Raw genomic sequence first — 26,761 nt, forward strand, 5'->3', positions numbered from 1 at the left:
AACGTTTACTGATGAACCATTTATTTGGACAAGACAAAAAAAATCTGCACACTGTTTTCTTTTATATAGAAAGTGAAATTTCAAATATATTAATTTTTCTTTTTTCAATAGAATTCATTTCCGTCCAGTCCCAGGAATTGCTTCTCATTTTAGGATTCACGTTTCAGCAACACATATGCACCCATTACAGCCAAAAGAGCATACTGTAAAGAAACACAATGGAAATTATAGTCCTAGCTTTAAAGCCTATAAATATATTCAGAAAAACTGTTCAGTAATGGTCTAAGGAATAAAAGTAAATGACTACCTCTTCCCCATGTTTTATGCCTCAAATAGGAATCAGATGTTATGCATGTTAGAATAAAAGACCTATAAACATGTAGCTAGAATAAGACTTTAAATAACCAGTGTTTAAAAATTAGTTGTAAATAAATCCTTTGTTCTTAAATCAGTGTGTTTGCTTTTTAATAGATCATTTCATAATACACTATGAACCAAAAATAAAAAATAAAAAATTTCCAAATGATAATTTCCCTTCATAGCCACCAAATGGTTTGTAAATGAAGTTATCTTTCAGCTATTTAAAGTATACAATTGACTAGTTCCCTCTCAAAAAAGTTGTTCTTACCTTGAATTTTGGATAATCATTCATGATTATAGTAACCATCCCAACATATGGTAAAAACCTAAAGTTGAAAAATAAAAACAATAAAATTACTCACAGAATGTGGGCACCAGATTCACTTAGGAGCTAAATGTTTCTTAGACAATATTACTGAATATGGGGGAAAATGACAAAGACTGCTTAAGTACAGAAAGTACAAAATAAATACAAAGTACTTAAAAGAAAGTTTTTTACAAATTTCATTTGCAGTATCTTTAATAGAGAATCAGTTAACTTTTCTACAGAAATACTGCTATCAGTACAGCATCTGAGACAGACAAAGAATTAGGGGGAAAAAGCACTTTATTGGTTTAACTGACAAATACTCTTGTCATTTTAGATATGCTTTAAAGTTCATGGATCAAGAGTTACCAACATAAGATCTGAAAGTCTGAAATCAAACTAACTCATGACTATGCTGACATAAGGAATAGAAAACTTATGTTGCCAGAAAATTCTTTTATTTATTCAGAAAGCACTTAAGAGTTTCTGTGTCTAAGATTATGCTAGGTACTGAGGATACAATGACAAAAACATTGGGGAATGGGAGTAAAAGGGATAAATAGAAAATAAGTAAATATAAATTGTTTTGGGAGAGAGAAGGAAAAAATTAGCAAATCTTCAATATTCCTAAGAAATCACTCAATTCTCAACCATTTGAACAAATAGGGAACAGATTAAGTAAAACCAATAGATAACCTTTAGGTTTCAGTTAAGCTAACAAGTCCAACAATGGGTGCCAGCACAGATGGAGGTGGCTGGGTTGGAACCCCTCAGTCATGTGTTCTGAGATACCTTTTATATACAATATATACAATATCTACATTATCTACAATATCTAATTTTATATACAATATCTAGCTGTTGTTAATTGCCTTGGATTCTAGGAACATCAGCTTATTCTGAGGTTTCTCACGGACAGACTGCTCTATGGATTCTGACTAGTTTTCTCTTAACTCTATGGAACAGTACTTCTTTTTCTATTCAAATATGTCAGTGGAAGTTCTAAAAACATGCAAAAGAAGTCCCACCTACTCTACCTGTGCATCCTCCAGGAGAAATGTTAGGGGATAGTGAAACAATCAAAAAAAAAAAAAATTAATGATTAAAGTAAGCCACAAGTAAACAACCAGTCCCATCATTTGCTTGTTTCAATTGAGAATATATTGGTCATAATTATAGAAAAAAGAAATTCAATATACAATTGTGTGATAATTTTCTTATATTGAAACTTAAGTACAGAAAGCCTGCCAAAGGAAGTAAGGGAAGAGTTTTCTCTGGAGGTCTGTTTAAAAATCTAGGATATATTCTCTTTTGGTTGAGATGGCTAATGTGGTCTTGATTGTTAGCAAAGGGATCAAGAGGATGACATTCAGGTTCATCTGAGACTCTACAACTACCTTGTAATTAGTTTGTCTTCTTCCTTAATAACATAGAGATTGCTTGGGGAAATTTTTTTTTGGACTGAATTTATGATTTCATTGGCACAGAAAATTCTTGAGAAGGCAATTTCTCTACCAATATAAACTGACACTTATGTAGTGTAGAATCTTGGAGTATTGGTGGGTTAAGAGATTTTCCCAGGACCATACAATCAGCGCAAGTTAGAATGGAACTTGAACCTATGTCTTCCTGATGCTGAAGCCAATTCTGAAGCCACTTAACTATGTGGCCTCTCTGTAAATTAGAATCTCAAAAAAGAATAGAGAAAACCCAGTGATTTTCCTTCAAGTAAAAGGGTATTGCCTAGTTCCCTTTCCCCACATAGTAAACTGCTGAAAATTTCCCCTAAGTAATGACATTTCTGTAAACATCAAGAATAAAATAACTTTAGAGTGCAACTGAAAAAGAATTCAAACCGTGGCACAGAAAATTGATTAGTATTAGTCCTTGAAAAGTTCTGAAAAGTTTTATTTTATCATTATGGCACAAACTGGATCATCTGTTATACTCAAAAATTCAATCTCACTGTGGCCAAATCATTTTCTGCGTCACTGAAACCACAAAGTATAAAAACAAGTTCCTTACCCTCTTGCTCTTCCTACAACATCCTTCTTTTCTAGCCAGTTTTGACCTTCTTTGTACAGACCTCTATCATCAACTTCATTATTATCTCCTTTAGTGAGAAATTTGACATTTCCATTATCTCTGAAAGGCAAAAGACAAACAACTTGTAAATAAATTTCAGTATTTTTCAAAAAATTTCAAAAATGAATTTAGATGTACACTTAAAAGTCATTCCATAGAATGATCCAAAAAGCACTGGAAGAGTGCTCATGAGGAAAATTTTGAGTAGTACACATGAGACATACCTCACATTTGTGGGGATCCTGACTGTATGTAAAACTTAAAAAAAAAAAATTAATCTGTCATAAATACTACTTACGTCTAAAAGAGTGTCTAATCAATTTGTAAAGCGCTTTCTTCCCAGCCCAATGAAATGATGCAAATATTATTCTTTTTTGCTTTACAGATGAATAAAATGGAGCCTCCGTAAGTTGTAACTTGCCCAAAGTCACCCAGCTAATATAAGGTGGTACAGCTAGAACTCAAATCCAAGTCAACTCCTCACAAACAAGATTCAACTGAAAATATGGCAGTCAAGTTCTGAAATGCTTTGAGAATGTTTAAAAACAAAAGAATATTACAATTCAGGGGGGAAAAGTCTCTTAAAATGAAGAGTTATCTGTAATTACTACTAGTTAAAATTAACTGACATGACATTTTGCAATAAGGAAAATAATGGAGCCTAATATCCTCAACCCATTTTTAAATCTAAATGAAGTTCCATAAATTCCTATGTTATTAGTCAAACATATGAAGTCTTATGAAACTGAATATTATAAGAGAATTTCAGATTAAGTTGATAGCATGTTTAAATCCCAGCAAATGGTTAGTGATTCTTACACTAACAACTTAAAATTCAAATCAGTTGCATTAGATACTGATTTAACATTACTTGTTGGCCTTTAAGTACTTCACTCCTCTTCCACACACTCATACACCTATCACTTGCTCATTCCATTGACAAGTAATCAGTAATTACATAAGGCTCAATTTGAAGGAGAAACCAGATGACAGTTTGGTAGAGTCCTAAAACACCTAAGCAATCCTTGACAACAGAGGAACAGTGTGGTTCAGAAGTAAATCTCTAACCAAATAAAAAACAAGAAAACAATTTCATTTTAAGCATCACATAAATGTGAAATACATTCTGCCAAATTTTGGGCATACAGCTTCTGAAAAGTCAAACAGATCTGAGTACTTCTCAATTCTCTTCTTTTAAATGACATTGTATTATGTGTTATTTCCCTCATCACAGACTACAATGGAGTATAAAATCAGGATCTTGGGAAAGATCACTAATACTAATAGTATTAATACTTATTAGTTATTAATAGCATAAACAATTAATAGCATAAAACCAGCATGTTTAGAGCAAAGTTCTACAAATAGGAACAATTCTAAGCATTCTAAAAAGATATTAAGATAGTCTAGACACAAAATTAAATTAACTTAATTAAATAACTATATGTCTTTTAAAAAATAAAACAAATGAAAAAATGCCACAATTAGATAACATTACAATCCCCCTAAGAATTTAAAATTCGATCAAATAGCAATAAATTGATTTGAACTACAGGAATCTACATTGTAAAAAAACCCAAAAAACCCTTCCCAAATTCCACAACAATAAAGCACACAAATGTAAATTGTTGGAGTTGATTGTGAACAATTTTTCACTTTCTAGTAATTAAAAAACAAAACAAAATTATAATAAAAATCAATCAAGGCCATGAGCAGATTTCTAAATAAATTTCTTCCTTTGGTAAATTAAAAAGTATTTCACAAACATCTCACAAGAGCATATTTTAACTATAAATGTAGGCTTAGAATAGATCAAGTTTTTTAAGGAGCAGTCATTCAAGGTAGAATATTATGAATAGTTCAAGACATCTGGGAGTAACTGGTAGATGTGAAACTGAAAACTTGGGATTTATATATATATATATATGTAAGATTTACTCCATTATCTTCATAATATTCTGGATTCGTGCTTAATCATACAGTTCTTAAGAAGCAAATTAAAATCATCCATTTTGATGATTTTAGAAAAATTAATAATCAAAATAGGTAAAGTATTGTTAATCAGAAATGAGATCTCTAATTAGAAATTAATATGTAAATTAGAAATCAATGCTTCTAATTCTTAAAAACCATTTCTATTTAGAAGAATTTAAAGGGAAAGCAGGCATATTTGCTGAAGGACAACAGAATTTCAAAATGAGGCAACTCCAATTAACTGATAGGGACTCAAAGCAAGGGAATAAACTAGGTATGAGAAGAATTATTTTATTTTGGGGGTACTATACATATATATATATATATATATATATATATATATATATATTCCTGATTCTAAATATTGAATTAATGTGCTACTTCTCTCATCACAGAATACAACAGGGTAAAAACAATGATGCCAAAAAAAAGGTAACAACTAGTGCATAAAACCAGTTTGTTAGGAGAGAAGTTCTACAAATGGAACCCATTCTAAAAAGACGCTGAGATGTCTAATAAATATTCATATTATATGTGAAATAAAATATTCATCATCACTTGTTTTCAAATTGCTTTCTCATGAATAATCTCATCATTTAATTTCCCCAACATTACTGTGAATTACTGTCATCTCAGTCTTAAAAGATGAGGAAACAGGTTCATAAAGGCTACAGTGACTTGCCCACAGTCAAGAAGTCAAGACCTGGCAGCAGGAGCAGAGTCACAAACTAAATCTTGTGATTCCTAATTTAGCAGTCTTTCCAGTGAATTTTGCTAACTCTCCAATTATGAACCAAGAAACAAGTAAGCACAAAAGAAGAATTAAAATTTTCATTACTTTTCATGAACTTTGATGACTCTGTGAACTATAGGAATATCTCTTCCTTCAACTTTAAAAACAACTATTTCACCAGCTCTAATAGGATCTTCCCGGAAATTTGTTAAAAACAGAAGGTCTCCTCTATGAAATGCTGGCTCCATACTGCCACTAAAAAGAAAAAACAAAATAATTACAGGGTTTATATTATGATCTAAAAATGAACAACATTGAAATTTATTCAAAATAATACAAATGTGCCAATTTAGGTTGAAATAACTTTCAAACACAGCCACAGATAATCTACAAATCAATAATGCTACCAAGTACATGTTTCTCTTCATTAAAAGGTTTAACCTTCAACATCTCCCCTCCCCCTCAAAAAAAAAGGGATAAATTCAGTATAAAATTAAATGTAAAAAAAAGAATTCTAAGAGTTCAGCATAGAAAAGATCATTGGTTCTTCCTGCTTCCTGAATGTAAAAAAAGTCTTGCTTTAGATATTGGCTCCTCCTTGATTCCTAGGAAGATAGAAGCTCTGTGGCAGATCAAGTTCAAAAAGAGACTTCTAAATCCTGATGGTAGAATCTCCCATATTTAACTTTAAAAACTCTGTCTCTTTCCAGTAAATTTTAATTAATTTAGAATCAAAATGTTTTAGCTGAATGGGATCATTCCCTATATTTAACTGATGAGAAAGTAGATCCAATCAATAAATTAACAATTACTAATTAACATTAAGTACCCACTATGTGCCAAGCACTATAGCGGATGGGGTTACAGAGACCAAAAATGAAAAGTTTTTCCCCTCAAAGAGGCCAGAGAAGCTGACTTATTCAAGGTCAAGCAGTGGCAGAGCTAAAATTAGAACCCAAGTTTCCCAGCTCCCAATTCTAGAGTTCTTGTTAACACAAAGCTTGAAAGGATTGACCCATTTCTAAAATATGAACTGATTTTGGAAGTAAAAGTTGAAGCTATCATGTGACATTCTCTCCTTCTATATCTCAATCTTGGTAATTAGAGCTAAAAACATCAAAATATAATTGAGTTTTATAATTTGACAACTGAAAATTATAAAATCCTGGATTTATAAAAATTCTCTAAATTATAGCTTTAATTTTTACTCCAAGACTCCCTAACTTAAGTGAAATAATCTATACTGCTCAAAAAGCTGACATGAGGGGGTCATCTTCTACAAGTAGCTTTTCTTGATCCTTTCCCATTCCTGGTGACCTCCCTCCCAAAACCACCTTGTATTTATTTAATATGTATTCTATATGTTTATATACATATTATCTCCCCTCAAAAGCTTCTTGAAGACAGGGCTTATTTTATTCTTCTCTGTATTCTCACTACCTTGTACAATGCTTGGAACATAGGATGTGGTTGATAAATGTTTGTTGGCTGGCTATTGAGGGGAAAAGTCTAGGGTGCAACTATAAAGGAAGGCCATGGAGTGGAATCACCATTTTATTGCAGAAATCACTGAGTGGTGACAATGAAAACTGACTCATGCTATACATAGCACAAGGCTTCTTAAGCTTTTCTACCCGTGATCCCTTATTACCTAAGAAGTTTGCATGTGACCCTGGGTTTATAAATATTTAAAGTAGGTATACAAATCAAACATTTACTGATAAATGTGACCTCTCAGTTATAGAACACCATATGGAGTCACCAACCACAGTTTAAGAAGACGGCTTATAGCAAACTACCTGGTTTTAAAGCAAACTGTTTTGAAGACTGACATGGAATCTTTTTTATAAACCTTACGACTCTTTCCAATATATTCCCTGCAAACTCCCTCTCGTCAAAGAATTTATAATCTAGTTAGAAGCTACGATATACATAAAAAGAAAGCATTATGTTCATTGTACTATTAAAGTGCCACATGGATAACTAGGACAGTGAGTGCAATGGACAATCAAAGTGGGAAGCATTGGGATAGATGAGCTTAGGCCAGGTCTTGATGAAAAAGTAGCTAGCTATCAGATAACAGCTTATATTTATACGTCCTAATACTGAGAAAATGAGTTCCTCACGATAAGCCTCTGTAAATACAATTTTTCTCATTTTACAGATGGGAAAATGGAGGCTCAGAAATATTAAGTGACTTACCAAAGGTCAGGTAGTAGTTATTAAGTGGCAGAATTGGGACTCAAACCAGGTCAGAAACAAAGAGCCCATGCCAGGTCAAGTGGGGGAATAAAGCAAAAAAAAAAGTCACGAAGGTAAGTAATAATGAATTCTCCTAGGGGGCTGTGAATAATTGGTAGAAATGAAATAAATCATTTGTGAAGGGGAGTAAAAGAATAAAAGACTGAAAAACCTGTCTAAATTGGAACAATAAGCAGCCTTGAACACCACTCTAATCAATTTGGACTTTTAACAATGAGTTAAAATTTTCTGAACAGAATTCAAGAATTCTCCTCCCTGATACTTCCTAAAAGAGAGGAGAGAACAGCATCAACACAAGAAACCCAGGAAAATTACAATCACTAGGTATCCTTCACAAATCATTTTTCTTAAATAAAAATAGAAATGCTCACTGCAGTAATAATTCCAGTATTTGTAAAATGTGACATGTTTAAAGTTAACTAAATTAGCAAAAGGTCTAATTATAAAGGCCTTGGAAAATATTTCCTCCTGAATTTTTTTTTAATTGAAATTATGGTTTCTTTGAGAATATTTAATATAAATTGTTTTTACATTGCTACCCAGGTTTTCATGGTTTAAAAAAAAAATCCAAAGTAAATTTTAAAATCTAAATAAGATTTAAAGTGTCTATGTAATTTTACCTACCACAGACTGTTGTGATTCTTGTGCCCCGCAGTTCTGTACAAACTCTCCATTACAAGTGCTAGATGCATTCGTGTCTCAAGCAAAGGAAGCAGGCACAAACTGCTGATTATCTAACTGTCATCTTCTCTCAGTTGTCACTAAATACTATGTGACAGATATTGAATTCAGTAAGTTTGGGGATTTTTTCCTTTACTTTCTAAGATAGTTTTTTTTTGAAAATCAGTTCTTTCTGTATCTCCTGGACATTGTGGGAGAAATTAATTTCAGAAACCTCAGTACTTTTTCTGTGTTTGACTATACTGTCAGTTTCATCTGTTCAAAGTATCAAAAAAATAACAACTGAGCTTATACAGGTTTAACCAAAAATATTTAAAAGAAAATTCAATAAGAAATTTATAACCATCATTTGAATACTTCAACCTGAATATTGCTATATGTGACTTAGGAAACATAATTTAATTAGAAAATCAAGTTATATATAACACAAAGTACTTTCTAAACCTTAAAAGTATTAAATGATTATTAATTATTATGTTTGTATCACTAAGCTAGCAAAGTGACTTTAGAACACCATGACACAACTTTTTAAAAATAATACTTTTATCTCCTCCTTCTTCCCCTTTCTTCTTCCCCTCCCTCCCATTCCAGGAGTTTCTCTACTCTTCCCTTGATCATCTGAGTGGCCATCAGAAAACCCAAGTTCTAGTTTGGGTCTTGCTTCTAACTACTCACATAACCTTGGGCAAGTCTCTAAGCTTCAGTTTTTCATTTGTAAAATGAAAGCATTGAGCTGGGGAGGGCAAACTTTGGCCCATGGCCAGCAGACCAAACTCAGCCTTACTCTGTTTTTATGTATGGTCTGCAGGACTAGACTTGATCCTGCAGCCATAGTCTGACAACTCTGGCCCAGATGATCCCCAAATCCCTTCCAACTCTTACTCAAGTTTCCTTTCATGGTTTCAAAATTCCTGTAATTTTTCCATATTCATAGAGATGGAGCCTTAAATGTGGCCTCTGCAAAAAGCCAGAATAAGCTTGATCATAAAACCTAAGATAAAGTAATAATATCACTGACACATTCAGAATAGGGATACTACAACATTTCATAGTTCTGAAACATGGTGATATTTATATGATTTCATTTAATTTCAATGGATTACTTAATTGTTTATCATATATGACTAGATGAACATAATCAGTATTAATTTAGCAAAAGTTCTTAGTACATAAAGTACTTTTTAAAAAATCAAAAAAGTATATTTGTGAACAATGTATTTAAAGAAATTTGAAAGGATATCATTAAAATGTATTCTCTTAATGCAAAGGAAACTTGGCTGGAAACATCAGAACTTTTTTTAAAAAAATGTGAATGTTAAAAAATTGTTACCTTATTTACTGTGTAAAAAAAACACTGCCAATTCAAAGTATCAATTGATTTTAAACTTTTTATCTGAATTTAATGAACAACAAAAACATTTAAAGGCAATTTCCATACAATACAGAACAGAAAGTGGGTTATAGATAAAATCATGAATCTTTATTTCATATAGTTTCCTTTTAAATAAATAACAAATTCAATTTTTCAAAAGCTATTGTGCTTATATGTATTTCTTTCTGTCTGTATTCCTTGTCCTTATATCTGGTACTTTTTTTTTTTTTTTTTTTTTTTGCTGTGACAATTGGGATTAAGTGACTTAAGTCACATAGCTAGGAAGTGTTAAGTGTCTGAGGCCAGATTTGAACTCAGGTTCTCCTTACTTCAGGGCTGGTGCTCTATCCACTGCACCAACTAGCTGCTCCATCTGGTGCATTTTTTAAAAGACTAAACAAAGACTTGAAAGCATGGTAAGACCTTGATCAACACGTATATCTATCTAATCTTAACTATAAAACTTTTCATTAAAAGCTAGATAAGAAAACCTGAAATATTTTCTAAAGAGGTTCCAAATAGTACTATCAGAAAGGACTTTGAATAGTTTCATTCAATTAAACATATGAAATTATTCAAGTTGATATAATTTGGAAAACTTCTTATTCAACTATTTACATTTACACTACCATAAAACATAAAAACATTAACAATACATTAATATGACTGAATAAGAAAAATTATATGCAAGACATACCTCAGAACCACAACGATAGGGCTTTCGCTCCCAGTGACAACTATCAAGCCTTTCCAAATCATAAGAGCAGATGATACAATCATGGCAAAGTTTAAAACCTGGTAATACAGCTGTGGAAAAATTTAAAAACAAAACATAACAAAAAGGACAAAAGCTGGATTCAGTAAAGAATGGTACTGGAAGAAAACTCTAAAGATTTTGAAAAGTAAGTGGATGGTGTGCAACTGTAAGCAAAAAGTATAAGCCCTAAATAAAAGTCTAACAGAAAACGGGTAGCTAACAGTTTGAAAGTGTCAAATGAAGCTTTTAGGAATACAGTAAATAGGGAAACATCTGAAAATGAATGCCTATAGGGCATGGTCCTGAAAGAGACTGGAGTGGAGGATAAAGGGTAAGTTTTGGGACAAATTGGAAATATCTTTTTTTCTGATATTGAACCAGAGGAGGAGAAAAATAAGAGAAGATGTACTCTTAGTTCCTTCTATTTCCATAATAGATGATGGGTAACTTTAGTGTAAAGACCAAACATTTGGAAGATAGTGAGATGACTGATCCTTATAAGGTCAAAGAGTGGGAATTCTTCGCTTAGACAAGTCTACAAAGTAATCCATCATCCAAGTCCCTTTTAGTTCTCTGAGCTGTCTTCTTGGAGTCCTTGATCAAAAGCCTTCAGTAATTCCAACTGCTTGCTACAAGTAAAAAATACAAACTCTCTGGACATTTAAAATCCTCCACAGTTACTGAATCGACTCAGCCTTATTTCATATTATTCCCTTTTTCAGATTTTTTTTTGGGAGAACAAAAGCATGTGAGAAAGGGGAATAAGAATAAGATATATATTGTCTACTATACTATGTCTGGTACTATGCTAAGCACATAATCTTTCAAAGTAGGTGTCATTATTCTTCCCATCTTTACATTGAGGAAACTGAAGGAAATAGAGGTGAAATGATTTGTCTTGGGTAAGATAGTTAATGTGTCTAAACTAGGATTTGAATCCTAATCTTCCTAACTCCAGGCTCAACATTCTACCTATTACATAACCTGCTCAAACTAGATTATTATTTCCCAAAACTTAGCATATCATCTTCCATTTCACCATACTTCCCCCCAAATCAGAATGTTCTCATGACCTCATCTCAGCCTCTTCCAATCTTTATCTTTCTTCAAGTTCATATCAACTACTATTTGAAGCCTTCCCTATCTTCTTATGTCCCCAGCCGTCAGTTCTCCTCAACTAACTTTGTATAGACTATTCTGTGTAAATTCTGTATAATCTGTGTATATATTCTTCCCAATCAGCAGAATATAAGCTTCTCAAAGACAAGAGCTGTTTCATTTTTCTTTTCTTTGTATCAAGAGCTAGGCCTAAAGTTCTGAGAATTAACATCAGAAGAATTCCAGTATTAAAAGATGGGATTTCTGCAGCAAGGAATGGTTTGGGATCCATAGAAAGCACTCTGCAATTTCCCAAACATGATTTCCCTGGCTTTCCTCCTAGTAAGGTCTGGGCCCAGCTCATTGGCTTCATGCAATTTATACTAAGATTCCTATAAGTTTTCAAATTTTTATGATTTCAATAACGTTTGGCATAGGAAAGAAAACAGACTCTTATAGAATCCAAATTTAAATATCCATAAAATGTTTACTGTTGACTGTCATATTCAAGAGTCTGACTTTATGTTTAAAAAAACTATTTTAATAATTGGAGAAAAAATGTTTAATTAAATATGAACACCAGCTTCACTTTTGCCCCTTTCTCCTAGAGTATGGTCATTTCACAAATTAAAATTAAAGAGTATCCAAATAAAGAAAATAGCATGTACTTTTGCTTCACCAAACATACTGTATAAAAAAATTGTGAGCTAAACCTTGCTTTTCATTAATTTGGATTTAATTCATTTAAACATTTCCTATAATTGATAAAGGAAGATACAGATCAGAGAATTTGAGGCTTAAAATGGGACTTGGAAAATGATCTCATTCAATCCTTTAATTTATATGTAAAAGACTCAGAGGGAGATTACGGAACTTGCCTGAGGTATCTTGACTAAACAGTATCAGAGCAAGGATTAGAAGTCAAATCACTTGACTTATAATGCAATTGTTATAACAAATTTAAAATTTGTTTTACTTAAAACTTTGTTGTTGTTGTTGTTGCAGAAAACAGTTCTTCTTTAGGGACACACAAGGCTTAAGAAATAAAATGTACATCCTGATGATCTGACATGGCTTTTATCTACTTTAAAAACATTTATGAATCATAATTCCCATCCTAATAATAACAATCACTTTAGCCTTGGATAAAATGAGATTTTTAATTTCACTTGCAGCAAAATTTAAGACACGACATATTTGTGACTAGAAGTTACTTCTACTTAGGGCTATAATACCTTCATAAATGTAAAAAATTGTAATACTTTAAATACACCAAACCTTATAAATAATAATGCCTTAGGGAATGGGGAGAATAACATATTATAGGTTACACCATATCATAACAAGATCAATATTCAATAACTAAGCTCCTTTGAATAATTTAAAAGATAGATCCATGCTTTATATTAAAAAGTGGTATATAATCCAAACAAATTAACTTGCTTAAAGTCACTTAACTATGTGATGTGAGTGTTAAAATATTTAATCCTCTTTTGAACCAAAATTTCCTTAGTTTTTTTTTTTAATTAAAAAAGGAAGAAATGGTTGGATTAGTTTAATTTAACAAACATTAGGTGTCCATCATGTGTAAGGCACTACATTTGGTACAAGGGATATTTCAATTAATCTATAACCTCATTAAATTGGGTAGTCCTTAAAACAGTAAAATTAAAAAATCATCAAGATTTATCTTGTTCGACTCCTCACCACATCTTTCCTCTTCCAATCCTGTTCCCTCCTCTTCTCCACTAAGTTTTCATAAAGGATCCAATAAATGTATTATAGGCCTTTTTCTAAAGCAGGGATTCTTAACCTGGGATCTATGGACTATTAGAAGAAAATCACTTTGATAACTATTTCTAGTACAACTAATTTCCTTTGTAATTCTATGTGTCTTATTTTATACATTTAAAAAACATTATATACAGCGATTCAGGGCAATTCTAATAGACTTGGAATGGAAAATGCCAATCATTTTCAGAGAGAGAGAACTAAGGCTGTCTATGTACTGAAGTACAATATTTTAACTTTTCTGTTTTTCTCAAGGTTGTTTTTTTTTTCCTTTTGGTCTGATTTTTCTTGCACAACAAGACAAACATGGAAATATGTTTAAAAGGACAGCACATACTTAACTTATCAGATTGCTTGCTGTTTTAGGGAGGGGGAAAATTTGGAATACAAAGTTTTACAAAAATGAATGCTAAAAACTATTTTTTACTATTTCTAGCCACATGTCCCATAAAGACCTATCTTACTGCAGGCAGTATCAAAATAAATAAATAAATAAATAAATAAAGACCATGCTATTAATCAAAGCACCCCCCCCCCAAAAAAAAAAAAAAACTATCTTTACATGTATTTGGAAAGGTAAAATATTGAAAAGAAAAGAAAACATTGTATCCACGGGTTTTACCCAACTATCAAAGTTGGGTATGATCCAAGAAGGGTGAAGAACCCTTCCCTGCTGTGGGAATTTTAATCTTAGATACCAGGACAGCATTAGAATTGCCCTTCCATATATAATTCCTCGGTTAGGACTGGCCTACTTCCTTATCTTTTACACTGTTTCTTGTAACCAAATAATCACTGGTCATATATTATAGCCCATTTAGGCCCAATGAACATTTTCCCACTGCCCTTTAGGTAACCTACAATTTTGATTTTTCAGTGCGATGTGTTCCATAAATTACAGCCATATGTAATCACTATAAAAAGGCTTGGTGTTAAAAGGACAGGTTTTTGTTGTTCATTGAAAGCACTGAGCAATTTTCTAAAATGCAATCCTGCCTACTTTAGTCTTCTTATTCAACTTTGGGCCCAGCTCATCTTCCAAGATACATGTAATGATGAATCAACTCTATTAGCTGTCCATACAGTGTAGATCAGTCTGGATGAAAGGCATTCTTCAGTCAGATAAGATTAAGATCCCCTGTGCCCACTCTATGTTCCATTCAACCCAAATGTACTACTTCTCACTCCCTTGACCGGTCCTGCCCTTTTTGACTTTTGAGCATGATATTCCCACAACAGAATAGTCTACTCCCCAATCTGTAATTATCAAAATCTTTTTCTTTCTTCAAAGCCAAACAACCCCTTCCATAAAACCTTCCCCGATGTCTCTCTCAACAAGTGGTCCTCAATTCCTTAGTTCTGTTTAGGGAGCAGCTAGGTGGTACAATGGATAAAGTGCCAAGTATGAAATCAAGAAGACTAGCTGTGTGACTCTCAGCAAGTCACTTTATCCCATTTATCTCAGTTTCCTCATTTGCCTCATACTTATGAATAAATGAATCCATATACAACTATTGAGCTGTAAGAAGATCCACCACCAGTGGGAGCACCCTTCCTGCTTGCTTTTCAACTGCTCACAACACTTGGATAAGTCAACTCTATTCCTTCCAGGCCACCAAGCTGTGCCACCTGTTTTACCAATGTCTCAAAGTCCTCTGTGCCCTATCATCCGCCTTGCTTCTTTGCCATACAATTCCTTGGCATTGTGATCCAACATACTTATATAACCCTAAATATCCCTGGCCTTGCCCATTTCTCCTCCATAGCACTCTTAGTATTTCTGGACCTTTCTATTTGCCTTGTAGCTTTCAGTTCTTTTATGTGTTATCTCCTCCAATTAGAGTACAAATTCCTTGATGGAAAGAATTTTCTAGTTTTTTTCTATATGTATTTCCATATATTGACACAGTGTTGTTTGGCCTACTGCTAAATAAATGTTTTTTATTCATTTTACTTGTCTGCGTTTTTATTTATCTGATCTTACCTATTGGAAAATAAGTTCCCTGGAACAGTTTTGTTTAACATTTGTATCCCTAGCACACAGTTTTATACACAGTACTTAATATTTGTTGAATGAAGTAAAAATTCTTAAAAGATTGATCAGAAAGGAGATGAACTGCTATGGCAATGAGAATGAGACAACATATGGCTAGCTCCAAAGGAAAACATGATATGAGTTGGTAGGCAGATTCTCTGAAGAATTCATGGAATAACATGGACATGTATGACAAGAAAGATAAAAAGGCATAGATGGATTGCCATCTGTCCTGGTGGAGGGTCTACAGATGGACTGCCAGATGTACTGGTACAGGGATACCCATCTCATCCAGATATAAGTAGATTTAATTGGAAAATGCTCCAGGGCACTTTTAAAAGTTTGCCATTTCTGAGACAAGATTTCCAAGTCCTTTGTGTCCACAGTGATTTAGCTCAAAAAATGGAATGCAACATTTATTAGATGTCTTCTATTATGGTTACTCATTAGATACTGTGCTAGGTAATGGAGAAAAAAGGTCAAAAATTATATAGTCCTAGTTCTCATCAAACTTACATTGTATTAGGAGGATGAATATGTAAGTAAAGAGATACAAAAAAATGTTAAGAGGGAGGAAGATAATAACTGGAAAAAAAGAAAAGAAAAATCAGGAAGGCCCAATTTCAAATTCATGAAGACAGGAAACAGAATGTTTTACCTGAGGAACAACTATAAAGTCAATTTGACTTCAGTGGAGACTACTTGAGGAGAAAATAATATGAAATATGACTGGAAATGTAGGTGACAGTTATATTGTTAAGGGTTTTAGATGCCAGGCCAAAGCTTGTTTATTTTATCTAAGAGGCAACAAGAAGTCATTGGAAATTTTTAAGCAAGGCAATGACATGGTTAGATCTGTGTTTTAGGCCTATCAATTTGGCAGCTGTGTGGAAAGTAGCTTGGAAGCAGATTCTTATTTTTAGCTTCTTATTTGGCAAAAGCATCATACAAAGAATTTATTTTTTTCCCTATTTTTTTTTCAGCTTGAAATCTTGAGGGAAAAATAAAATCAATTAAAAATTATTTTCTTTGAGCAAAATAATCTGAGACCAAGATGTTGATCTGAAACTTAGCATTCTGTTTATCTACTTATTTCTTTGGTTACTATTTTGTACATAGTTCTTCCAAGATCAAAGCAGAATTAAGTGGCAGGAATAAACTTAATAATAAAGATGACAAGTGTTTGAATATTTTAAACAAAAAATTCAGTCTACAGGTAATGTCAACTGAAGAGTAAAAAAAATGACAACAACTGATTTACCAGATTTACTTTTTCAGATGCCTAAGCTCAAGTGACTTTCTTGTTTTCCGAGAAAAGAATGGTTCCTTTACAACAGAGAAAATAGTCCCAGGTTAAACAAGCATTATTTAGTAGATTTTATAAGACAACAGAAAAAAAAGGACTTTCAATCAGGAGAATGTATCCAAAGAACAAGTATCAATAGACAGTAGAAGCTGATATTCTTAAGAAAGTAATGTTTTTACAATTTTTAATCAGGAGAAGTAGCACAAACAAACAGCAAAACTGGCTAATATGAAGTGAGAGAATAAGCTGGGAGGATTAGTTGGGGAAAAGACATTCCAGAAGGTCAGGCCCTCCTGACAGGCTGCAACTCTCAATACTTCATTTTGGAGGATTTATTTTTTTAACTATCCAGTATTACCATAATGACATATTTAACAATACAACCCTAAGTTCCTGGGGGAGTTTTTCTGTTGGTAATATCAAAGAGTAGAAGAATCATTTGTTTTTTCAGAAGTGTTCTCTATTAAATTTAGCTACAGCTGTCATAGCAGCCAAGCAGATACACATACCTTGAAACATACAGCTGCCAAAACATATTCCATAAAATCTATGACAACATTTCTTAAGACAAATTCTGCCATTCTACTTGGATAAATGTGATGCTTCCACTGAAGTTCTCTGATAACCATCATGATATAAAGGTGTTCCTTAAATTCTATGCCAATGAAACGTGAGTGCTAGCTAGAACTACCAAACTAAAAACGCATACACTCAGCAAGAAAATGTGAGTCTGATATCCAATGAGCATTCTAGATGGGTTCACTGAGACACTCATCTTCTAAGATCTGACCACCAAATGATGAATTTTGGGAAACCAGAGCAACTCATTAAATTATTTACTACAGCATATATATATGTATATATGTCTGTGTGTAGAAATAAATATACACACAAAAATATGTTATGTATACAAACCTATATACATACAGATAAAATTTGCTTACACAGAAAAGTACTCACATTCTTGAATTAATGAAGTAAATGTAGTACACAAGGTCAAAGAACAAATTATATTCTGCCATCATTTATCATCCTAGCCTTACATGCACTAAGGCAGCTTATCAGATTGTGACCCCCTGAAGGAACTTGGGATAAGGACAGTATGACTCCAAGTATAGGGAAATGTATGGGATTGTATTTTTTTCTCCTGACTAGGGAAGCAGCCAGCAATTTATCAATGATCATTTTTATCTATAGACTAAATTTTGCTTTACCCATAGGTGTCTAATTACTATTCAAAATATAATTACAAGGCTGCAAAACTAAGAAGCAGCAAATCATTCTCTAGTCAAGGGTCCATAAATATAGCTGTATTCCCCTACCAGAACAAGCTCTCAAAAGTCCATTGAACTTCAACTGAGTTTTCTTTGACAAAGCTCTGACAAGGTAGATCCCCACCTGCCTTGAATGTCTAGTATAGCAAATACTCTTAGGAATAAAACAATACATCAGTGACTAAAATAGTTAGCTTCAGATTCTTTCTCGGTGGTAACTGTTGCTGGAACACAACAAATACCATGCCTCTACCAATATTTCATTAGTCTGTGAGTTCATTGTGAGTTTGTTAGTAGTGTTATTATGATTTTTGCTGTTGTTTGTTATATTATTTAACATAATACACTTGAAAGTAGCCTCAGTGATTGCACTTGCCAAAAACTGGAAGGAAGCAATCTGATAAGACTAGGTCCCTTGGGGGATGGGAAAAGAGTAGAGATGAAGGTAAAGACAGGGACAAATAGCTAGAATGCCTAATGATTTCTTAAGTATGACCACAGTACCCTACAGGAATTATGCATACCAAGCTTACTCATTTTTCATGTATTCAAAGAGCTCTAGTATCTGCTCATTCTACATAGCTACAATTGTATTGGGTTTCAATTCCATTTATTTTTTTGAGTAAAAAATGGTATAAAACTCAAGGTTCAAGAGCCTTGACAGAACTCATCAATTCCTGGTGGACTTGTATATGTCCAGTTTCTCCTTTTAGGTTGAAACTATCTTAAGGGCATATGTGTATATGCTGAAGCATAGCCTAGAACTGGTGAGAGGGAAGGGGGAAGAGCTGTCATAGATAAGCACATCAGTCAAGTGGACTTTAAGCTCTATAAATTGTTCATTTTGCTAAATAAATTCCCTGAGTTTTTTTTTTTTTTTACTTTGATCCAAACAGAATGTTATATTTTGTTTAAATCAAATTGAATTACCTGAGCTAATGGTCAAAAACTCAAAATTTAACACTCTCATCAATGTCTCCTTATAAAAAAAGAAAAAAAAGGACTAGCTTATTTTTTTTAATGTGCCACAACATGGAGTAGTGGTTTATAAGGGTCCTACAAATACTACTCAACATAAAGTAGTAATTTAATGTTTAAAATACCAGTGTTTTAAAATGGAACTCTCTAAATCTATTCTTCTTCCAAATTTCCTTATTTCTGGTGAAGGCAGCACCATGGTTTCAATCATCTAAGTTTACAACTTTGGAGTCACCCTTGACTTCTCCCTCTCTTTCATCCCCCATATTCATTCAGTTGCCAAATACTGCCAGTTCTACTTCCATAATCTTTCTTGAATCACTCATCCATAGCCACCCTATTAGTTCAGGCCACATTGAGTCTCCTCTTACCTACATTGCAGTAGTCAGTTGCAGGACTTCCAATCTTTCCCCTATAAAATCCATTTCAAAACAGTTATCAAAATAAACTTCTCTAGAAATAAATCTGACCATGTCATTCTCCTAAACTCCTTATTGTCTACAGGATAAAATACAAATGCTTCAGATTAATGCTTAAAGCACTTCACAAAACATTTACAGCCTACCTTTTCAGGTTTATTTCTCATACTCAATGGCCAAGTAAACTTGGCCTACTTGTTTCCCAAACTTAGCATTCCTTCTGGTTTATCCATGTCTGAAATATATATATATATATATATATATATATATATATATATATACACACACACACACACACATATATTTCCTCCTCATTTCTACCTCTTTGAATTCTTAAGACTCCTTAATGTACCATGAAGATACTATGAAAAGCTTTCTGAAGCCCAATTTGTACTTTCTCCTTTCTCAAATTGCCATATATATACTTAGCTGCTTAAATATTGTATCATTCCCTACTTCCTCCAAAGGCTACTTTTCATTTTCTATTTCTATCCCCCACACCTAGTACATGTAGTAGCAATTAATAAAGGACAGTTGGATTGAATATGATTTAACAAGCTCATGACATGGATTTTCAGCCTAAAAATTTAGGCATTCTCAGAAGATTGCATTCAGTTCTCACTTATCATTAGACCAGGCCCTTACAACCCAAAGCTAACTGTAGAACCAAGGGCAAGTAAGGAAGAGAACAATTCTTATTCCTGATCTGTGATTAATTTTCACACCATGGATACAGTCAAGATCATAGAATTTCAAAGGTAAGGGGGACCTTCAAAGTCATAGCACAACTTCCCTCTCAATATAGAAATCTCTTCTATAAGTAGTTCAGATTTTAAAAACCATGAAAGGCTGAACTAGGTCGATTCAATTAAATTCAACCTATTAAATGTACAGGTGTTTATTCAACTTTTACATAAAATATGCAAGCCTTGGTACACAAGTGAGACACTGAAGATAGAAATATGGGGAGGCAAACCCCTGTAGTTCTTGCCCTTAAGATAGTTTCAACCTAAAAGGAGAAACTGGACATATACAAACATGATACAAAGTAAAATATAATAAAGGCAAAGGAGATACCCAGACAAAAATGCTTTAAAAGAATTTAAGAGGAAGAAATAATTTTAAATTTAAGGAAAGAAGAGATGATTTAACAGAAAGTTTCATAGAAGATATAAAATAGTAGGCACTCCAATAAGTGGGCAGGAAGATGATATACATTCCAATTACAGGAATGGGATATGACTTCCCTAAATAAGTGGAGAAAAGAAGAAGGATGAGAAAGGGGAGTATAAAAGTAGTTAAAGATGACCAGATTGTTGTTGTTTGTTGTTGTCACTGTTCGTTCTAGAAGAAGACCAAAGACTTCAAGAAGGTGACATGATGACTTGAAAGTGAATTGGATTCAAGTGAAGAACAGCTGTGCAAAGTCACCAGCTTTACTCTCTCCTCGGGAGTCATTTGGGTCCAATCTTTTTCAGGTCCCAGTTTATTTGTGGCAAACGCCCATTCAATGACTAAGGATAGGAAGGAAATGAAGCCCCCAAAATGACCTCTTTTATCTAGTCCAAAAAAAAAAAAAAAATCAATCTGGAAGAGAAGACCCAGAGTTTCTGGCCAAAGCAGAAACAACTGCTATTTACATTCACTCCAAACCATCAAAACCTAAACAATGACCAAGTGAAGCTTGAGTTAGGATCTACTGTTGGCCAATCAAAGAGAATGACTTGGGTTTAAGACAGTGTCTTAAAAAAAGGAAATCTAGTCCATAAATCCCAAGATATCTGGTGAGGTTTCAGCAATCAAAATGTATATTACTTTGGGCAAATCACTAGCAAATAAGGGTATGATTCTCTGTATAGAAAGAAGGAAAGAAGAGAAGGTGGTGGGGGTGGGAAGGAAGTAAAGAAAGAAAAAAAGAAGGAAGATCAGAACATCCAGCATGAATGCAGAGCAGAGTAAAATAAGGGTTAATCTGAAATTTAGGTTGAAGGCTTGGCTGATTGAGGCGAATAGGAAGGCAGGGCCAACAAGACAGCTGTGTTATCTTTAAATATCTGAATCATTATCATGGGGAAATTTGATGAGATTTGTGACTAACATAGATCATAATAGTGCAACAGAAAGACTACTTGGGCATCAATGTAAAGCACTGCTTCTTAAACTTTTTCCAATCTTGACCTCTTTTCACAGAGAAATTTTTATGTGATTCTGGATATAGTATACAAAACAAGCATACAAACCAAACATTGCAATCTCTACATTCAGTTACAAGACCTTAAAACCAGTTTAAGAAGCTGAGGTAAAAAGTATGGATTGAAAGAAAGATCAAACAGTGATCAGTCATAAAGTGACCCAACAATACCACATTTCACAACAAAACAGTAATCAGAGAAACACTTCTATATTGTTAAAAAATAGTGCTTTGACATTCTCCAATTGATAAATGGTCAAAGGATATGAACAGACAATTTCAGACGAAGAAATTGAAACCATTTCTAGCCATATGAAAAGATGCTCCAAGTCATTATTAATCAGAAAAATGCAAATTAAGACAACTCTGAGATACCACTACACACCTGTCAGACTGGCTAGAATGACAGGGAAAGATAATGCGGAATGTTGGAGGGGATGTGGGAAACCAGGGACACTAATACATTGTTGGTGGAATTGTGAATACATTCAACCATTCTGGAGAACAATTTGGAACTATCCTCAAAAAGTTATCAAACTGTGCAAACCCTTTGATCCAGCAGTGTTACTATTGGGCTTATATTCCAAAGAGCTCATAAAGAAGGGAAAGGGACTTATACGTGCAAGAATGTTTGTGGCAGCCCTCTTTGTAATGGCTAGAAACTGGAAACTGAGTGGATGCCCATCAGTTGGAGAATGGCTGAATAAATTGTGGTATATGAATATTATGGAATATTATTGTTCTGTAAGAAATGACCAGCAGGATGATTTCAGAAATGCCTGGAGAGACTTACACAGACTGATGCTAAGTGAAATGAGCAGGGCCAGGAGATCGTTATATACGTCAACAACAATACTATATGATGATCAATTCTGATGGATCTGGCCATCTTCAGCAAGGAGATCAACCAAATCAGTTCCAATGGAGCAGTAATGAACTGAACCAGCTATGCCCAGTGAAAGAACTCTGGGAGATGACTAAGAACCATTACATTGAATTCCCAATCCCTATATTCATGCCCACCTGCATTTTGGATTTCCTTCACAGGCTAATTGTACAATATTTCAGAGTCCAATTCTTTTTGTACAGCAAAATGACTGTTTGGTCATGTATACTTATTGTGTATCTAATTTATACTCTAAAATATTTAACATCTGTGGGTCATCCTGCCATCTAGGGGAGGGGGTGGGGAGGAGGGGAAAAATTGAAACAAAAGGTTTGGCAATTGTCACTGCTGTAAAATTACCCATACATATAAGACATGTATATAAATACATATCTTATGTATTAGGGGTGTTGGTGCCCCAGAGGATGCGTGGGCTCCTTGTGAATGGTGCCAGGGGTGATGGGCAGAGACCCGACGGGGAGCAGAAGGAAAACGCAGCCCACCTTATGTTACCTGAGGGGGTGAGACTTGTAGCCTCGGGTGGGGGAGAGGGGGTGCAGTCCGTGATCCGGTGAATTTCTCCTTGTGGTACCTTCTCTCTAACCAGCTTGCCTATGGACATTTATTAGCGCCCACTGCGTGTGAGCTCTGGAATATACAAATGTAGAACTGCCCTACTCCTAGGCAGCTTACACTATTATAATGTAAGGACCCTGGATTATAATAAATATAAAAAGCTATGAAATTTTAAAAAAAATTAGTGCTTGATCAGTGAAGCACATTAGGAACACAAGTGAACCTAAATAACACAAACAACTTAGTGTTCAATAAAACCCAGAGATTGCAACTACTAAAAAAAGAACTCACTATATGACAAAAAAAAAAAAAAAATGCTAGGAAAATTGGACAGCATATATCAACACCTAATACTATTTACCAAGACAAGTTCCAAATGCATATGTGATTTAGATATAAAAGATCACAATACAAACAAATCAGAGGAACAAGAAAGAAATGACCTTTTGATCTATGGATAAAAGGTTCATGACTAATCATGACATTGAGAAGTTTACAAAAATAAAACATTCAATTATGAATACATAAAATTTAAGTTTTTGCATAAACAAATCCAATGCAGATAAAGTTTAGAAGATAAAGTTAATTGGGGGGAAAACCACCTTTCTAGTAAGTTTCTCTGATAAAGCTCTCATTTTCAAGGTAAAAAAGAAACTGATTAAAATTTACGATAATTATAACTATTATTCAAATGATAAATGGTCAAAAAATATGAACAGACAGTTCTCAAGGGAAGAAAGTTTAGCAAAATCCTACATGAGAAAATGTTCCAAGTCATTAATAACTGGAGAAATTAAAATGAAAGTAAATTTATGCTCACATCCATCAATTTGGGGAAGTTAACCAAAAAAAAAAAAAAAAAAAAAAAGACAAATGTTGGAAGGGACAACAAATATAATGGGAACATTGACAACAAACACTGGAAAACAAACATAATGAGTTATTGTTGTTGAAGCTAAGAATTGGTCCAGCCATTCTGGAAAGCAATTTGGAAGGATGCCTGAAAAGTTACTAAGTAATGCCTTCTATCTGGCCCAGCAATACCACTACTTGGCCTGTATCCACAGATATCAAAAAAAGGTCTTTTATACATACACACATACACACACACACAAACAGGCGTTTGAAACCATTTACATCAGCTCTTTTATGAAAAAAACTAAGAAGGAAGGGAGTATCCTTCAAATGGAGAATGGCAGAACAAATTGTGACAAGAATGTAATGGAATTTACTGTGCTATAAGAAATGAAGGAAATAAGTTTCAGAGAAACTTGGGAAGACTTGGATGAACTAATGAAGAATAAAATGAACAGAACCTGGAAAAAAATTTGGACTCTTAATAAACAATTTTGAAAAATTTAAGAACTCTGATAAACAAAATGATCAACCATAATTTCAAAGAACTGATGAGGAATACTATTTACCTCCTGACGGAGAAATGACTGACAATATGAAGAATGATACATTTTTGAATGTAGCCAATATGGGAATTTGTTTTACTTGATTATGCACTGTTGTAAGGAATTTGCTTTTCTTTTCTCTTCTATGTGTGTGGATGTGTGTGTAGGGGAGAGAGTGGGAGAAATAAAAAATGCTTAATTAAAAAATAAATTTATTTATAAAAAACTGTTTTTCTTTCCCTTGATCCCAGCAGAATAAGTCTCCCTCTTCCACACAAGATTCTTCAAATAAAGAAGGCCAGAAATCATGTTCTTCTTCAAATTTTCCCTTTTTTGGGTTAAATATCATTGGTTTCTTTAAGTGATGCTCATTCAATGTGTAAAGTACAAAATCCTTCTTAGAATGAGAACTAGAGCTTGGGAGAAAGATTAAGGCTTAAGATATACATTTGAAGTCACCTACATAAAGAGAAGAGGATAAAAGACAGGAACCTAGGAAGTACCTACATGTGGTGCTAAAAAGAGGAAAAGAAATCAGCCGACAGAAAAAAAAGGTTCAGAGGTAAGAAACCAAGGACAGTGGTAAATACACTTACCAGAATACAAGCATTTGACATTTATGTTTCAAATGCTGCAGGAGAAAAGACTACCAGATTTGTTAACAACCAAGTACCATTTGATAGAATGATTTCAATCGAATGGGAAGCCAAAAGAAGTTATCTCTAATAATAAAAGCAGGTTATAAAAATACCTAGCATTTCATAGCACTTATTATGGTGCCAGACACCGCTAGGTGATTTATAACAATTATCTAATTCAATTCTCACAAGAACCCTTTGAAGTAGGTGCTATTATTATCCTCACTTTACAACTGATGGAAATAAAGCAGACAGGAGTGAAGTGACATGCCCAGAGTCACAAAACTTAAAGGTTATCCGAGGCTAGATTTGAACTTAGAGATTTTCTTGACTCATTTTTTGTCTTATTAAATAGGCACTCAAAAACAGTGTATTCTGTTTTTGTATGTGGTATCACATACACAAGTGACTCAAATTCAGTTGGATAATAAATTAAAAAAAATAAAAATTCAGAGAATCACTGAGATGGAGAAGGAAGAAGTTCATGACATAGCTGTGATGCTCTAATTACAGCAAGTGACTTTAAAGCTTGGGGCAGGTCGGGGTGGATGGAAACAGGAACAGAAGGAAAACATTTCAAAAGCTATTTTATGAGATAAAAGAATGTGGGAGTGAAGGCCCAAGTGAAACTAGGTAGCAAGAATTCACACAACCGGGCATCAATGTTGGCGGCACAAGCGCGGACAAGGCTGTAATAGCCCTAGAAATAGACATAGGAAGAAGATAGACAGCCTGTCACATCCTCACTGCTGAGCTGTCCGTTTTATAGACCAAACATCCGAGGATCCTTCTGGTGTTCCAGTTTCCCAGTCCCTCACCCGGTCGCCTTTATCTAGGGTTTGAAGACAGACCCTCCCCCCCCCCCCCCCCCCCCCCCCCCGGGGCGCTTTCCCTGACAGGCTTCACACCCCAGCCCAGCGCCCAGCAAGGTGCTCGGCACACAGCGCAGCCCCCGGCATAAGTCTTTACGTTTCGGTAGTGTAAGCTACCTAGGGGCAGGGCGGTTCTACATTTGTATAATCCAGAGCTCACGCGCAGCGGGCGCTAACAAATGTCCATAAGCACGCCGGTTAGAGAGAAGGTACCAGAAGGGGAAACTCACCGGATCTCGGACTGCACCCCCCTCCCCCACCCGAGGCTACAAGTCTCACCCCCTCAGGTAACATAAGGCGGGCGGCGTTTTCCTTCGGCTCCCCGTGGGGTCTCTGCCCGTCATCCCCCGGCTCCGGCTCACAAGGAGCCCGCTCATCCTCCGGGGCGCCAACACCCCTAAGCCCGGGCCGCACCCCCAGCCTCGCGCCCCTCGCCCCTCGCCCTGCCCCGGGCCTCCGATTACCTGGCGTTTGTTCATCTTCCTTAAGTCCCCGAAGATGTCCATGGCGGCTTCCCAAAGCCGGTCCCGCAGGACACCGCGTACAACAGGGAGGAAGAAGGGGGCCGAGCAGCAGGGCTCCGGGTAAGGGGCTGTTACCCGAGCAACGTCGAAACACCTGCCTGGCGCCCCCTTCTCCCTCCCTTCCTGCTTCCTCGCTGCCTTGTCTAGACCGCGCTACGGAGAATCCGCGGGACAGGTGGGACCCATTGATAGGCGGCCCGCTTGGGTGGCTGGGAGCTGTAGTCCTTTGCTGTGGACCCCGG

General features: G+C 34.6%; 1 protein-coding gene across 2 annotated transcripts; it reads right to left on the reverse strand.

Annotated features, from left to right (window-relative positions):
• SEC11C (SEC11 homolog C, signal peptidase complex subunit) lies at positions 1-26,684 on the reverse strand. 2 transcript variants are annotated; one of them, XM_012541478.3, is made up of 6 exons: positions 26,460-26,684; positions 10,472-10,581; positions 5,565-5,714; positions 2,693-2,812; positions 629-686; positions 1-203 (listed from the first exon to the last, which is right to left on the reverse strand). In XM_012541478.3, exons 1-6 carry the CDS (start codon positions 26,499-26,501, stop codon positions 150-152), a joined length of 534 nt encoding a protein of 177 aa, XP_012396932.1. In that variant the 5' UTR covers positions 26,502-26,684; the 3' UTR covers positions 1-149. The 2 variants fall into 2 exon arrangements, with proteins under 2 accessions (XP_012396932.1, XP_031801763.1); XM_031945903.1 differs by lacking the exon at positions 26,460-26,684 and adding an exon at positions 8,346-8,489 and having other exon boundaries at positions 10,472-10,554.
• Between the last annotated feature and the right edge of the window lie 77 nt (positions 26,685-26,761).

Source organism: Sarcophilus harrisii, chromosome 1, assembly GCF_902635505.1.
Source record: "Sarcophilus harrisii chromosome 1, mSarHar1.11, whole genome shotgun sequence".
NCBI lineage: Eukaryota > Metazoa > Chordata > Mammalia > Dasyuromorphia > Dasyuridae > Sarcophilus > Sarcophilus harrisii.